Source organism: Tachyglossus aculeatus, chromosome 4 (genome assembly GCF_015852505.1).
Source record: "Tachyglossus aculeatus isolate mTacAcu1 chromosome 4, mTacAcu1.pri, whole genome shotgun sequence".
NCBI lineage: Eukaryota > Metazoa > Chordata > Mammalia > Monotremata > Tachyglossidae > Tachyglossus > Tachyglossus aculeatus.
In genome coordinates this window covers 3,370,173-3,386,985 of record NC_052069.1, presented here as the reverse complement: position 1 = coordinate 3,386,985, position 16,813 = coordinate 3,370,173, and the positions used below count along the sequence as shown (strand labels likewise).

General features: G+C 49.4%; 1 protein-coding gene across 2 annotated transcripts in view; it reads left to right on the top strand.

Annotated features, from left to right (window-relative positions):
* LRPAP1 (LDL receptor related protein associated protein 1) overlaps positions 1-13,862 on the top strand; it is a 40,186-nt gene extending 26,324 nt beyond the window's left edge. Inside the window, exons 5-8 of one of the 2 annotated variants that reach the window (XM_038746020.1) lie at positions 1,425-1,583; positions 6,383-6,465; positions 9,257-9,433; positions 13,047-13,862. In XM_038746020.1, coding sequence (XP_038601948.1) covers positions 1,425-1,583; positions 6,383-6,465; positions 9,257-9,433; positions 13,047-13,112 — 485 coding nt within the window. In that variant the 3' untranslated portion in view covers positions 13,113-13,862. The remainder of the gene's footprint in view (positions 1-1,424; positions 1,584-6,382; positions 6,466-9,256; positions 9,434-13,046) is intronic. The other variant, XM_038746021.1, reaches the window with a different exon arrangement.
* Positions 13,863-16,813: the final 2,951 nt, after the last annotated feature.

Here is a 16,813-nt window from a genome sequence, read left to right as displayed (position 1 = left end):
GGGCTTTGGAGTCAGAGGTTATGGGTTCAAATCCCAACTCCGCCAATTGTCAGCTGTGTGACTTTGGGCAAGTCACTTCACTTCTCTATGCCTCAGTTCCCTCATCTGTAAAATGGGGATTAAGACTCTGAGCCCCCCGTGGAACAACCTGATCACCTTGTAAACTCCCCAGCGCTTAGAACAGTGCTCTGCACATATTAAGCGCTTAATAAATGCCATCATCATTATTATCATTATTACAGAGTCTGGTGCAAAGTAAGCGCTTAACAAATACCATTTTTGATTATAATAATAATAATGGTTTTTGTTAAGCACTTACTATGTGCCAAGCACTGTTGCAAGCACTGGGGTAGATACAAGCAGCGTGGCTCAGTGGAAAGAGCACAGGCTTTGGAGTCAGAGGTTATGGGTTCAAATCCCAACTCCGCCAATTGTCAGCTGTGTGACTTTGGGCAAGTCACTTCACTATGCCTCAGTTCCCTCATCTGTAAAATGGGGATGAAGACTGTGAGCCCCCCGTGGAACAACCTGATCACCTTGTAATCTCCCCAGCGCTTAGAACAGTGCTCTGCACATAGTAAGCGCTTAATAAATGCCATCATCATCATCATTATTATTACAAGGTAGTCAGGTTGTCCCACGTGGGGCTCACAGTCTTAGTCCCCATTTTACAGAGGAGGTCACTGAGGCCCAGAGAAGTGAAGTGACTTGCCCAAAGTCACATAGCTGATAAGCAACTCACTTATCATATTTGTTGAGCGCTTACTGTGTGCAGAGCACTGTACTAAGCACTTGGGAAGTACAAGTTGGCAACAGTGACCCACATCCTACCTCTGGACTCCAACGCCCTCCCTCCTCAAATCCGCCAGACAATTACTCTCAATCAATCAATCAATCAATCAATCATATTTATTGAGCGCTTACTGCATGCAGAGCACCGGACGAAGCGCTCGGGAAGTCCAAGTTGGCAACTCTCCCCTCCTTCAAAGCCCTACTGAGACATGTGGGAGACATGCGGCTCCGTGGAAATGGCACTGGCTTTGGAGTCAGAGGTCATGGGTTTGAATCCCAGCTCCTCCAATTGTCAGCTGGGTGACTTTGGGCAAGTCACTTCACTTCTTTGGGCCTCAGTTCCCTCATCTGTAAAATGGGGATTAAGACTGCGAGCCCCCCGTGGGACAACTCGATCACCTTGTAACCTCCCCAGCGCTTAGAACAGTGCTTTGCACATAGTAAGCGCTTAATAAATGCCATTATTATTATTATTATTATTATTATTATTCTTACCTGTGACTCCCAAACCCGGGCTCTTTCCGCGGAGCCACGCTGCTTCAGCTTCCGGGGGACGGTGGTGGGGGGCGAGCCCGTCAGTTCTCCCCCAGTGACCACGCGGTTTGGTTTCGGACCCCCTTTCTCCGCCCAAGAAATCCACAAAAACGTGATCAGCCCGGCGGAGGAGGTCCCCGGGAAAGAGGCCGTCCTGCAGAGCAAGCACGCCGACCTCAAGGACAAGCTGCGACAAATCCACCAAGGCTTCGACCGGCTCCGCAAAGTCAGCCACCAGGGCTACTATGCCAGCAGCGGTCAGAACCGGGGCAACCGGGAGCGGGACGGGGCGCCGGGGGGCGGCCAATAATAATAATAATGATAATAATAATAATAACGAGGCATTTGTTAAGCGCTTACTACGTGCAAAGCACTGTTCTAAGCGCCGGGGGGATGCAAGGTGATCAGGTTGGATGAGAAGCAGCGTGGCTCGGTGGAAAGAGCCCGGGCTTTGGAGTCAGAGGTCATGGGTTCAAATAATAATAATAATAATAATAACGATGGCATTTGTTAAGCGCTTACCACGTGCAAAGCACTGTTCTAAGCGCCGGGGGGATACAAGGTGATCAGGTTGTATGAGAAGCAGCGTGGCTCGGTGGAAAGAGCCCGGGCTTTGGAGTCAGAGGTCATGGGTTCAAATCCCGGCTCCTCCAATTGTCAGCTGGGTGACTTTGGGCAAGTCACTTCGCTTCTCTGTGCCTCAGTTACCTCATCTGTAAAATGGAGATTAAGACTGTGAGCCCCCGTGGGACAACCTGATCGCCTTGTAACCTCCCCAGCACTTAGAACAGTGCTTTGCACATAGTCAGTGCTTAATAAATGCCATTATTATTATCAGTTTGTCCCACGTGGGGCTCACAGCTTTAATCCCCCTGACCTAGGGGAATAACGATAATACTCTTATTCATTTATTCCTTGAAATCCCCCTTTGACCGGGATTCGATTCCCCCTTTTGATGAGCGAACTGAGGCCCGGAGAATAATCGTAACTAACGATGGTATTTATGAAGCGCTTAATAGAGAAGCAGCGTGGCTCGGCAGAAAGAGCACGGGCTTTGGAGTCGGAGGTCATGGGTTCTAATCCCGGTTCCCCAACTTGTCAGCTGGGTGACTTTGGGCAGTCACTTCACTTCTCTTAGTTCCCTCGTCTGTAAAATGAGGATGAAGACCGAGAGCCCCACGTGGGGCAACCTGATCACCCTTTAACCTCCCCAGCGCTTAGAACCGTGCTTTGCACGTAGTAAACGCTTAATAAATGCCATTATTATTTATGGGCCGAGTACCGTTCTAAGCCCTGGGGTAATAATATTTATTCATTCGATTGTATTTATTGAGTGCATACTGTGTGCAGAGCACCGTACTAAGCGCTTAGGAAGTACAAATCGGCAACATATGGAGATGGTCCCTACCCAACAACGGGCTCAATGGTGGTATTTGTTAAACACTTACTGTGTGCCAAGCACCGTTCTAAGCACTGGGGTAATAATAATAATGGTGGTATTTGTAAGCGCTTACTATGTGTGAAGCACTGTTCTAAGCGCTGGGGGGGATACAAGGTGATCAGGTTGTCCCACGTGGGGCTCACAGGCTTCATCCCCATTTTACAGATGAGGTAACTGAGGCACAGAGAAGTGAAGTGGCTTGCCCAAGGTCACAAAGCTGACAAGTGTCGGAGCCGGGATTCGAACCCATGATCTCTGACTCCCAAGCCCGGGCTCTTTCCACTGGGCCACGGTGTGGTAGATACAAGGCAATCAGGATGTCCCACGTGGGGCTCACAGTCTCAATCCCCATTTTACAGATGAGAGGACTGAGGCACAGAGAAGTGAAGTGGCTTGCCTTAGGTCACACAGCTGACGAGTGGCGGAGCGGGATTCGAACCCATGGTCTCTGACTCCCAATCCCGAGCTATTTCCATTGAGCCACGCTGCTTCTGCTTCGCTGCCCGGGGAGTCCAGACATTTGGAAAGGAAGCCCCCCTGGCCCCCCAGGGCCAGTTCACACCAAAGCTTAGAATAATAATATTATTGTTATTATTATTATGGTATTTGTTAAGCGCTTACTATGTGCAAAGCAATTATTATTATAATAGTCATTCTTGTTAAACACTTATTATGTGCCAAACAGTGTTCTAAGCGCTGGGGTGGATACAAGTCAATCAGGTTGGACACAGTCCCTGCCCCACCTGGGGCTCCCAGAATACATGGCTCAATGGCAATAATAATAATAATAATGATAATAATGTTGGCATTTGTTAAGCGCTTACTATGTGCAAAGCACTGTTCTAAGCGCTGGGAGGGTACAGAGTGATCAGGTTGTCCCACGTGGGGCTGACAGTCTTAATCCCCATTTTACAGATGAGGTAACTGAGGCTCAGAGAAGTTAAGTGACTTACCCAAGGTCACACAGCAGACATGTGGCAGAGCCGGGATTCGAACCCGTGACCTCTGACTCCAAAGCCCGGGCTCTTTCCACTGAGCCACGCTGCAAGAACCTGGGCTTGGGAGTCAGAGGTCGTGGGTTCGAATTCTGACTCCCCCGCGTGTCTGCTGTGTGACTGTGGGCGAGTGACTTCCCTTCTCTGTGCCTCGGTTCCCTCTGTAAAATAGGGGTGAAGACTGTGAGCCCCAAATGGGACAACCTGGTGACCTTATATGTATCCTAGTGCTTAGAACAGTGCTTGGCACATAGTAAGTGCTTAAGAAATGACATCATTATTATTAAGCATTATTATTATTAACATCATCATTATTAAGCACTTACAGCATTATTATTATTATTATAAACCCCCCATTTCTAAGTGCCAAGCGCTTAGTACAGTGTCAAGCGCTTAGTACAGTGCCAGGCACTTAGTACAGTGCTCTGCACACAGTAAGCATTCAATAAATACGATTGAATGAATGAATTTCTCTGGGACCAGAAGGGTCAGAGCCTGGCTTTGGAATGCTTGGTTTCCAGGCCTGCATTGTAATAATAATAATAATAATGATGATGATGATGTTTATTAAGCGCTTACTATGTGCCAAGCACTGTTCTAACCGCTGGGGAAGATACAAGGTCATCAGGTTGTCCCATGTGGGGCTCACAGTCTTCATCCCCATTTTACAGATGAGGGAACTGAGGCCCAGAGAAGTGAAGTGGCTTGCCCAAAGTCACACAGCTGGCAATTGGCAGAGCCGCGATTTGAACCCCTGACCTCAGACTCCAAAGCCCAGGCTCTTTCCACTGAGCCACGCTGCTTCTCTAATAACAATAATAATAATAATAATAGTGTTTATTAAGCGCTTACTATGTGCCAAGCACTGTTCTAATTGCTGGGGGAGATACAGGGTAATCAGGTTGTCCCATGTGGGGCTCACTGTCTTCATCCCCATTTTACAGATGAGGGAACTGAGGCCCAGAGAAGTGAAGTGGCTTGCCCAAGGTCACACAGCTGACAAGTGCCGGAGCCGGGATTCGAACCCATGATCTCTGACTTCCAAGCCCGGGCTCTTTCCATTGAGCCACGTTGTGGTAGATACAAGGCGATCAGGTTGTCCCACGTTGGGCTCACAGTCTCAATGCCCATTTTACAGATGAGGGAACTGAGGCCCAGAGAAGTGAAGTGACTTTTTTTTTTAATGGCATTTATTAAGCGCTTACTATGTGTAAAGCACTGTTCTAAGCGCTGGGGAGGTTACAGGGTGATCAGGTTGTCCCACAGGGGGCTCACAGTCTTCATCCCCATTTTACAGATGGGGTAACTGAGGCCCAGAGAAGTGAAGTGACTCGCCCAAAGTCACACAGCTGACAAGTGGCGGAGCTGGGATTTGAACTCATGACCTCTGACTCCAAAGCCCAGGCTCTTTCCACTGAGCCACGCTGCTTCTCTAATAATAATAATAATAATGGTGTTTATTAAGCGCTTACTCTGTGCCAAGCAGTGTTCCAACTGTTGGGGGAGATACAAGGTCATCAGGTTGTCCCATGTGGGGCTCACTGTCTTCATCCCCATTCTACAGATGAGGGAACTGAGGCCCAGAGAAATGAAGTGGCTTGCCCAAGGTCACACAGCTGACAAGTGGCGGAGCCGGGATTTGAACTCATGACCTCTGACTCCAGAGCCCGGGCTCTTTCCACTGAACCACGCACGCAGCTGACAAGTGGCAGAGCGGGATTAGAACCCATGACCCCTGGCTTCCAAGCCCGGGCTCTTTCCGTTCAGCCACGCATAATAATCACCATGGTATTTGTTAAGCGCTCACTATGTGCCAAGCACTGTTGTAAACACAAGGGAAGATGCCAGGTCATCAGGTTGGACACGGTCCCGATCCCATATGGGGCTCACAGTCTTAATCCCCATTTTCCAGATGAGGTAACTGAGGCCCAGAGAAGCAAAGTGACTTGCCCGAGGCCTCACAACAGAGAAGTGGCGGAGGCAGGATTAGAACCCAGGTCCTTCTGACTTCCAGGTGTGGGCTCTACCCACTAGGCCACGCTGTAGTCTCGAGGTTCACTTAGTCGTATTTATTAAGCGCTTACTGTGTGCAGAGCACTGCACTAAGCGCTTGGGAAAGTATAATATAACAATAAACACCGACGTCAGATTCTCGAGAAGCAGCGTGGCCCGGTGGAAAGAGCACAGGTTTGGGAGTCAGAGGTCATGAGTTCAAATCCCGGCTCCGCCACTTGTCAGCTGGGTGACTCTGGGCAAGTCACTTCACTTCTCTGGGCCTCAGTTACCTCATCTGGAAAACGGGGATTAAGACTGCGAGCCCCCCGTGGGACAACCTGATCACCTTGTAACCTCCCCAGCGCTTAGAACAGTGCTTTGCACATAGTAAGCGCTTACCAAATGCCATCGTTATTATTATTAATCATTTCTTTAAAACTTCCACAGTGGGGCAGGGTCCAAGCTGCCGGTCGGGGTGGGCTTCTCAAGCGAGACCCGCCGTGGGTGCTTTTGTGTGTTTTTTTTTGTTGTTGTTCATTCATTCAGTTGTATTTATTGAGCGCTTACTGTGTGCAGAGCACTGTACTAAGCGCTTGGAAAGTCCAATTTTTTCTCCCCCCACTAGAGTTTGAGGAGCCTCGAGTGATCGACCTGTGGGACCAGGCCCAGACGGCCAACTTCACCAAGAAGGAGCTGGAATCTTTCCGGGTAGGACGAGACCCCCGGCGCCTCCCCTTCCCTCCCACAAGTCCCCCCCGCCGCCCGGCGCTGTACTGAACGCCTGGGAGACGACCGACATAGTCGGTAGACACGATCCCCGCCCTCCAATACTTTTGATTTAATGTTGGTATTTGTTTAAGTGCTTACTCTGTGCCGCTACTTGTCAACTGAGGCCCAGAGAAGCAAAGTGACTTGCCCGAGGCCTCACAACAGAGAAGTGGCGGAGGCAGGATTAGAACCCAGGTCCTTCTGACTTCCAGGTGTGGGCTCTACCCACTAGGCCACGCTGTAGTCTCGAGGTTCACTTAGTCGTATTTATTAAGCGCTTACTGTGTGCAGAGCACTGTACTAAGCGCTTGGGAAAGTATAATATAACAATAAACAGTGACGTCAGATTCTCGAGAAGCAGCGTGGCTCAGTGGAAAGAGCACAGGTTTGGGAGTCAGAGGTCATGAGTTCAAATCCCGGCTCCGCCACTTGTCAGCTGTGTGACCTTGGGTGAGTCACTTAACTTCTCCATGCTTCAGTTCCCTCATCTGGAAAATGGGGATGAAGACTGCAAACCCCACGTGGGACAACCTGATAACCTTGTATTCCCCCAGCGCTTAGAACAGTGCTTGGCACATAGTAAGCGCTTAACAAATACTGTCATTATTATTATTATGGATTTAGCCAGCCTCATTTCTGGTCCCAGAGGGGGAGCCAAGAGCCCGTCACTTGCCCCCCGGGGTCGCCGAGGGGTCCCGGGCATTCGAACCCCTGACCCGGCAGCGTGGCTCAGTGGAAAAAAGCCCGGGCTTTGGAGTCAGAGGTCGTGGGTTCGAATCCCGGCTCCACCACAAGTCTGCTGTGTGATCTTGGGCAAGTCATTTAACTTCTCTGACCCTCAGTTACCTCATCTGTAAAAGTGGGGATGAAGACTGTGAGCCCTGCGTGGGACAAACTTGATCACATTGTATCCCCCCAGCGCTTAGAACAGTGCTTTGCACGTAGTAAGCGCTTAACAAATGCCATTATTATTATTATTATTATTATTATTATTATTATCACAGCCTCGTTGCCATAGACACAACCATCAGCTCGTTGTGGGTGGGGAATTGTCCCTTTATTGTGTTGGATTGTGATTGTGGATTGTTGGATCTTTTAGACTGTGAGCCCACTGTTGGGTAGGGACTGTCTCTATATGTTGCCAACTTGGACTTCCCAAGCGCTTAGTACAGTGCTCTGCACACAGTAAGCGCTCAATAAATACGATTGATGATGATTGTACCTTGTGCAGAGCACTGTACTAAACACTGGGAAAAGTACTCAATAAATCAGACTGAATAAATTGTGATACTGCACTCTCCCAAGCGCTTATATAGTGCTCTGCAGTGAGCCAGTCGGATTTATTGAGCGCTTACTGTGTACTAAACACCTGGGAGAAGCAGCGTGGCTCAGTAGAAAGAGCCCAGGCTTGGGACTCAGAGGACGTGGGTTCGAATCCCGGCTCCGCCACTTGTCTTTTGTGTGACCTGGGGCAAGTCACTTCAATCAATCAATCGTATTTATTGAGCGCTTACTGTGTGCAGAGCACTGTACTAAGCGCTTGGGAAGTACAAGTTGGCAACATAGAGAGACAGTCCCTACCCAACAGTGGGCTCACAGTCTAGTCACTTCTTCTCTGTGCCTCAGTGACCTCATCTGTAAAATGGGGATTAAGACTGTGAGCCCCACGTGGGGCAACCTGATTACCTTGTATCTACTCCACTGCTTAGAACAGTGCTTGGCACAAGGTAAGCGCTTAACAAATACCATCATCATCATTATTATTATTAGATACGTTGAGACAAACAGGAGAAAATGTTCAGGTGAGCTTTGTATCTACCCCAGCACTTAGAACAGTGCTTGGCACATAGTAAGCGCTTAACAAACACCATTATTATTATTATTATTATTACCCCAGTGTTTACAACAGTGCTTTGCACCTAGTAAGCGCTTAACAGATACCATCATTATTATTATTATTGCCTGCTATGTGACCTTGGGCAAGGCACTTAACTTCTCTGTGCCTCAGTTACCTCATCAGTAACCTCATCTTCCCCCTCTCCATCCCCCCCATCTTACCTCCTTCCCTTCCCCACAGCACCTGTATATATGTATATATGTATGTACAGATTTATTACTCTATTTATTTAGTTTACTTGTACATATCCTATTTATTTTATTTTGTTAGTATGTTTGGTTTTGTTCTCTGTCTCCCCCTTTCAGACTGTGAGCCCACTGTTGGGTAGGGACTGTCTCTATACGTTGCCAACTTGTACTTCCCAAGCGCCTAGTACAGTGCTCTGCGCACAGTAAGCGCTCAATAAATACGATTGATTGATTGATCGATCTGTAAAATGGGGGTGAAGACTGTGAGCCCCACGTGGGACAGCCTTGATTACCTTGTATCTACCCCAGCGCTAAGAACAGTGCCTGGCACATAGGAAGCACTTAAACAAATCCCACAATTATTATTATTATTAATATTATTATTATTATTAACAATAGAACAGACACATTCCCTGCCCTCAACGAGCTTACAGCCTAGAGAGAAGCTGCCCACAGTAAGCGCTCAATAAATAGGACCGACCGCTCCAGGCTGCTCAGTGTGAGTCAGCCATCGGGCCTTGCCAATCTCTCGTATTTATTGAGCGCCCGCTGCATGCGGAGTGCTGTAGTAGGCGCCTGCCCCGGGAGGTGGAGGTGTCCACCAGCCCTCGCTCACCAAGACGCCTCGTCTCTGCCGCCTCCTCAGGAGGAGCTCAAACACTTTGAGGCGAAAATCGAGAAGCACCATCACTACCAGAAGCAGCTGGAGATCTCCCAGGAGAAACTGAGGCACCTGGCGGGGGCCGGCGACAAGGAGCACCTGAGCCACAACAAGGAGAAGTATGCCCTGCTGGAGGAGAAGACCAAAGCCCTGGGCTACAAGGTTAGAGCCGAGGGTTCGGGGGGGGCGGGCCGCGGGCCCTCCCCTCCGGTGGGGAGCCCATCCCAGCTAATAAGAATAATTGTGGTGTTTGTTAAGCGCTTATTATGTGCCAGGCACTGTACACGGAGAAGCGGCGTGGCTCAGTGGAAAGAGCCCGGGCTTGGGAGTCGGAGGTCATGGGTTCTAATCCTGGCTCCCCCTCAATCAATCAATCAATCAATCAATCGTATTTATTGAGCGCTTACTATGTGCAGAGCACTGTACTAAGCGCTTGGGAAGTACAAATTGGCATCACATAGAGACAGTCCCTACCCAACAGTGGGCTCACAGTCTAAAAGGGGGAGACAGGCGTCCTGTCAGGCGGGAGACACATGTCTGCTGTGTGACCCTGGGCAAGTCACTTAATAATAATAATAATGGCATTTGTTAAGCGCTTACTATGTGCAAAGCACTGTACTAAGCGCTGGGGAGGATACACGGTGATCAGGTTGTCCCACTTGGGACTCACAGTCTTAATCCCCATTTTACAGATGAGGTAACTGAGGCCCAGTGAAGTGACTTGCCCAAAGTCACACGGCTGACAATTGGCGGAGCCGGGATTTGAACCCGTGACCTCTGACTCCAAAGCCCCTGCTCTTTCCAGTGAGCCACGCTGCTTCTCCGTGTACAGTCCCTGGCACATAATAAGTGCTTAACTTCTCTGAGCCTTAGTTACCTCATCTGTAAAATGGGGATTAAGACTGTGAGCCCCACGTGGGACCGCCTGATCACCTTGTAACCTTCCCAGCGCTTAGAACAGTGCTTCGCACATAGTAAGCACTTAACAAATGCCATCATTATTATTATTACTAAGCACTGGGGTGGACACAAGCGAATCGGGTTGGGCACAATCCCCGTCCCACGTGGGGCTCACAGTCTTAATCCCCATTTTCAGATGAGAGAACTGAGGCCCAGAGAAGTGAAGTTTCCTGCCCAGGTCACACAGCCTGCTGGTGGAGGAGCCAGGATTAGAACCCAGGTCCTTTGGACTCCCAGGCCCGGGGTCTACCCGCTAGGCCACGCCGCTTTCTGTGCCGCTCTTACACAGCCCCACAGCACACGTGTACAGATCTATACAGATCTGTAACATATTTATTTCTTCTAGACTGTGAGCCCACTATTGGGTAGGGACCGTCTCTATATGTTGCCAACTTGTACTTCCCAAGCGCTTAGTACAGTGCTCTGCACACAGTAAGCGCTCAATAAGTAGGATTGATTGATTGCCCACTGTTGGGTAGGGACTGTCTCTATATGTTGCCAATTTGTACTTCCCAAGCACTTAGTACAGTGCTCTGCACATAGTAAGCGCTCAATAAATACGACTGATGATGATGATTGATATTTATATATTCATACTAATGTCTGTCTCCCCCTCTAGACTGTGAGCTCATTGTGGGCAGGAGTGCATCTGTTTGTTGTTCTGTTGTACTCTCCTGAGCACTTAGTACAGTGCTCTGCACACAGTAAGTGCTCAATGAATAACAGCTGAATGAATCATCATCACCAATCGTATTTATTGAGCGCTTACTGTGTGCAGAGCACTGTACTAAGCGCTTGGGAAGTACAAGTTGGCAACATATAGAGACGGTCCCTACCCAACAGTGGGCTCACAAATGAATGGAGTGTTTCTCGGCCCTCTGGGTGACTTTGGAGAAGTCCCCAAACCTCCGTGGACCTTCCTTCCCCGCACCGTGCTCCCGGGCGGGTGGAAGTCAGTCGGTCGTATTTATTGAGCACCTACTTGTGTGCAGAGCACTGTACTAACCGCTTGGGAGAGGTCAACGGAGCACATTCCCCACCCACAACGAGCGTACGGTCTAGAGATTGCCGGCCACCCTCCGGCTGGCCCGTTGGCGTCTGCATAGAGGAGCAGCATGGCCTAGCGGGTAGAGCCTTGGACTGGGAGTCAGAAGGTCGTGGGTTCATTCATTCGATTCACTCATTCGTATTTATTGAGCGCTTACTGTGTGTAGAGCACTGTACTAAGCGCTTGGGAAGTACAAGTTGGCAACATATAGAGACGGTCCCTACCCAACAACGGGCTCACAGTGTAGAAGGGGGAGACAGACAACAAAACAAAACGTGGACGGGTGTCAAGTCACCAGAATAAATAGAAATAAAGCTAGATGCACATCATTACCAAAATAAATAGTAAATATGTACAAGTAAAATAAATAGAGTAATAAATCTGTACAAATATATATCCAGGTGCTGTGGGGAGGGGAAGGAGGTGGGGGGGGAGATGGGGAGGAGGAGAGGAAAAAGGGGGGGTCAGTCTGGGAAGGCCTCTTGGAGGAGGTGAGCTCTCAGTGGGTTCTAATGCCGGCTCCTCCGCTCATCTACTGTGTGTCCTTGGGCAAGTCGCTTCACTTCTGTGGACCTCAGTTCCGTCATCTGTATATTGGGAATTGATCATTCAGTCGTATTTATTGAGCGTTTACTGTGTGCAGAGCACTGTACTAAGCGCTTGGGAAGTCCAAGTTGGAACATATAGAAACGGTCCCTACCCAACAGTGGGCTCACAGTCTAGAAGAATTAAGACTGTGAGCCCCACGTGGGACCAGAACCGTGTCCAACTCGATCTGCTTGTATCCACCCCTGCGCTTAGTACAATGCAATGAAGCAGCGCGGCCCAGTGGAATGAACCCGGGCTTGGGAGTCAGAGGTCATGGGTTCTAATCCCCATTCAGCCACTTATCAGCTGTGTGACTTTGGGCAAGTCGCTTCACTTCTCTGGGCCTCAGTTCCCTCATCTGTCACGTGGGGATGAAGGCTGTGAGCCCCACGTGGGACAACCTGGCTCAGTGGAAAAGAGCCCGGGCTTTGGAGTCAGAGGTCGTGGGTTCAAATACTGGCTCTGCCACTTGTCAGCTGTGTGACTCTGGGCAGTTCACTTCACTTCTCTGGGCCTCAGTTCCCTCATCTGTAAAATGGGGATTTAGACTGTGAGCCCCCCTTGGGACAACCTGATCACCCTGTAACCTCCCCAGTGCTTAGAACAGTGCTTTGCACATAGTAAGCGCTTAATAAATGCTATCATTATTATTATTATTATTATAATGGCATTTATTAAGTGCTTACTATGCGCAACGCACTGTTCTAATAATAATAATAATGTTGGCATTTGTTAAGCGCTTACTATGTGCAAAGCACTGTTCCAAGCACTGTGGGGGATACAGGGTGAACAGGTTGTCCCATGTGGGGTTCACAGTCTTAAGCCCCATTTTACAGATGAGGTAACTGAGGCTCAGAGAAGTTAAGTGACTTGCCCAAGGTCACACAGCAGACATGTGGTGGAGCTGGGATTCGAACCCATGACCTCTGACTCCAAAGCCCATGCTCTTTCCACTGAGCCACGCTGCTTCTCTGCTGCTTCTAAGCGCTGGGGGGATACGAGGTGAGCAGGTTGTCATTATTATTATTATTATTATCGTTATTATTACAGTTCCTGGCACATAGTAAGCCTTAAAGGAATACCATCATTATTATGATGATCATCAGAATCATTATTATTATTGTGATGATCATCGTAATCATTGTTATGATGATGATGGGGTCTGCGTCACCGTCTTAGGTGAAAAAGCATCTCCAGGACCTGTCCAGCCGCATCTCCAGGGGCCTGCAGCACAACGAGCTCTGAAGGGGGAGACCCTCGCGTCAAACCGTCCGGACCCCGGCTCCGCTCCCACCCTCACTCCCACCCGCTCCTTGGGGTCCCAGGAAGGAAGCCGGTGACCCCCTAAAATGGACGAGGGATTCACAGCTACGCCACGCTGCTTGGAACACGCGCTGGAGCCCTTCTTCATCTTCTTCTTCCCCTCGTCAGTGCTTGGTCACATAATCAATCGTGTAGTCCCGGTTCTGTAAACGCATTCCCGGAAACCCCGGGGAGAAAGGCCCGGGGCGGAGAACTCCGCTACCAAATAAACCAAATCCTCTCCTCCCGACTGAGATTAGAACCCGGGGCTTTGGCGATCCAGTCTGTGTCCCCTTAACTCATTCATTCATTCATTCAATCGTATTTATTGAGCGCTTACTGTGTGCAGAGCACCGGACTAAGCGCTTGGGAAGTACAAATCAGCAACACGTAGAGACGGTCCCTACCCAAAAACGGGCCCGCAGTCTAGAAGGGGGAGACAGACAACAAAACATGTAGACACGTGTCAAAACCGTCAGAATAAACAGAGCTATATGCACATCATTAATAAAATAGAGTAGTAAATATGTACGGATAGACCATTTTTACTGTAAAGTGACTTGATTTTGGTTAATTTTCTTATAAAATTATGAAAACTGGAAAAAATTTCCTTTTCCAACACTACCACTTTTTGAAAATTTGAAACTGTTATCAAAAATCACAAGATTATTCAATAAACGGTATTAATAGGTGTAATAGCTGACTTTCTCCAAACGTAACTGTTCGCTGCCGTGTTGAGCGGTTTCCTCGCCTCACCTTCCACTACACCTTTTCGTTCATTCCTTCATTCATTCAGTTGTATTTATCGAGCGCTTACTGTGTGCAGAGCACTGGACTAAGCGCTTGGAAAGCACAATTCGGCGACAGAGACGATCCCTACCCAACACCGGGCTCACAGTCTCCTCACTTTCCAGCAAAGTTTTACAAGATAATAATAATTACAATAATAGCTGTGGCGTTTGCTAAGCGTTTGGTCTGGGCCGGGCACTGTACTAAGCGCTGGGGTGGATATAATTAAATTGGGTTGGACACAGTCCTTGTCCCACACGGGGCTCACAGTCGTCATCCCCATTTTCCAGATGAGGGAACTGAGGCCCACAGAAGTGAAGTGATTTGCCCAGGGCCACCCAGCAAACGCGTGGCAGAGCCGGGATTAGAGAATGGCTGACTCCAAGCCCGTACTCTGCTATCCACTGCTTCTCCCAATGTTTAGCCCCCATTTTTCGTAATAAAAATGGTGTTTGTTAAGCGCTTCATTCCAAGCCCATCACAAGTCCCCGGGCATGTACCAACCGGGAGTTTCCTCGGTGACACGTAAAGAATCAGAGCAAGCTACCAAAATTATCGTGGAAAGTTTGCTTAGTTTTTTAATTTTTCCCCACGCGCAGGGGAGCGTCACATCCACACTGTCACTCACACCCTCCCTGCCAAGGGTCCACCACAATCCTGCCGCAAAAGATTGCCAGCCTCCTCCTCCCCCTGACACTGCTGCCTTCACACTGGGCAGTTTCCGTGTCCCTCTCCCTCTTTCCCAACATAGTTTGAAAAAGGACGTCTAACCCATTTTTCACCCTTGGTATCTGGTAAACACTTACTCTGTGCCAAGCACCGAGGTAGGTACAAGATAATCAGGTCGGACATAATCCCTGTCCCACGTGGGCCTCAAAGTCTAAATGGGATATATTTAGTCCCTATTTTACAGGTGAGGAAACTGAGGCCTGGAGAAGCAAAAATGGCTTACCGGGAGTCGCACACAGCAAACGAGTGGCCGAGGCAGGATTAGAATCCAGGTCTTCTCACTCCCAGGCCCGGGCTCTTTCCCATCTCACATTGACCAAGCCCAGCTGAAGACATTTTCCTCTTCCCTGATACATTCACTCAGCCAATTGTATTTATTGGCAGCGTGGCTCAGCCCGGGCTTTGGAGTCAGAGGTCATGGGTTCAAATCCCGACTCCGCCAATTGTCAGCTGCGTGACTTTGGGCAAGTCACTTCACTTCTCTGGGCCTCAGCTCCCTCATCTGCAAAATGGAGATTAAGACTGTGAGCCCCCCGTGGGACAACCTGATCACCTTATATCCCCCAAGCGCTTTTAGAACAGCGCTCTGCACATAGTAAGTGCTTAACAAAGACCATCATTATTATTATTATTCAGTGCTTGCTGTGTGCAGAGCACTGTACTAAGCGCTTGGGAAAGGACAATACAACAACAGAGACAATGAGCATACAGTCTAGAGTGGGGCAGACAGACATGGATGTAAATAAAATGAGAGATAGGGACTTAAGTGGTGCAAATACCATCATCATTATTATTATTGAGTGCTTACTGTGTGCAGAGCACTGTACTAAGCACGCGGGAAAGGACAATACAACAATAAACAGACGTTCCTGCCCACGATGAGCTTACAGTCTAGAGTGGGGGAGACGGACATGGATATAAATAAATAAAATGGGAGATAGGGACGTAAGTGCTGTGGTGCAGAGAGAGGGGGGAAGAGCAAAGGGGGGGATGCAGAAGGGAGTGGGAGATGAGGAAAAGGGGGGTCTGATGAGGGTCTGCTCAGAATCCCCCCACCAGTCCCGGCTCTCCTGCTGCAGACTCTCTCCAGGTAGTGACAAGCTGCGCAGACCTCAGAAATCCAGTTGCACTGTTTCAGCGCTTAAAACGGCGCTTGTCACATAGTCAGCGTTTAAGGAATACCATCATTATCGTTATTACCTTTTTCTTTTTAACGGTATTCGTTAGGCACTTACTAAGCGTTGGGGTAGAGACACGGATAGGTTGCGGACGGCCCGTGTCCCACATGGGGCTCGCGGTCTTCATCTCCATTTTCCAGATGTGGTCACTGAGGCCCGGAGAAGCGTAGCCTGACCCAAGCTTCCACAGCGGACTGGCGGAGGAGGCGGGATGAGATCCTCCTTGTGATTCCCAGGCCCGGGCGCGGTCCACTAGGCCCCCGCCGCTTCTCTGCGGCCGGGGTGACGTGCAGGGGTGCGGAGCGTGGGGGCTGAGGGCTCCGGGGTCCTCGGGGGTCACGGCTGAGCCCCCTTCTTCCGGAGGTCCGGCTGGGGGAGGTGCCACTCCCGGGCCTGGGCATGGCGGGCGCCAACCTCGTGCGCAGTCTGGGTTGCGGCGATGTCGACGTGGGCGTAACTGGTGGGCTCGACGCCTGCAACAGAGCGGGACCTCAGCCGGTGGGACACGGGCATCCGGCCCCGCCGCCCTAGCCTGACCTCCAGCCTGGCATTTAGACTGTGAGCCCACTGTTGGGTAGTGACTGTCTCTATATGTTGCCAACTTCTACTTCCCAAGCGCTTAGTACAGTGCTCTGCACACAGTAAGTGCTCAATAAATACGATTGATGATGATGATGATGATGATCTATGTTTTGTTTTGTTGCCTGTCTCCCCCTTCTAGACTGTGAGCCCGTTGTTGGGTAGGGACTGTATCTGTTGCCGACTTGTACTTCCCAAGTGCTTAGTACAGTGCTCTGCACACAGTAAGCGCTCAATAAATACGATTGATTGATTAATTAGTACAGTACACTGCACACAGTAAGCGCTCAATAAATACGATCGAATGAATGAATGGAGCGCCCACCGGATGCAGGGCACTCTACTGAGAGATAGGGAGAAAGCAAAACC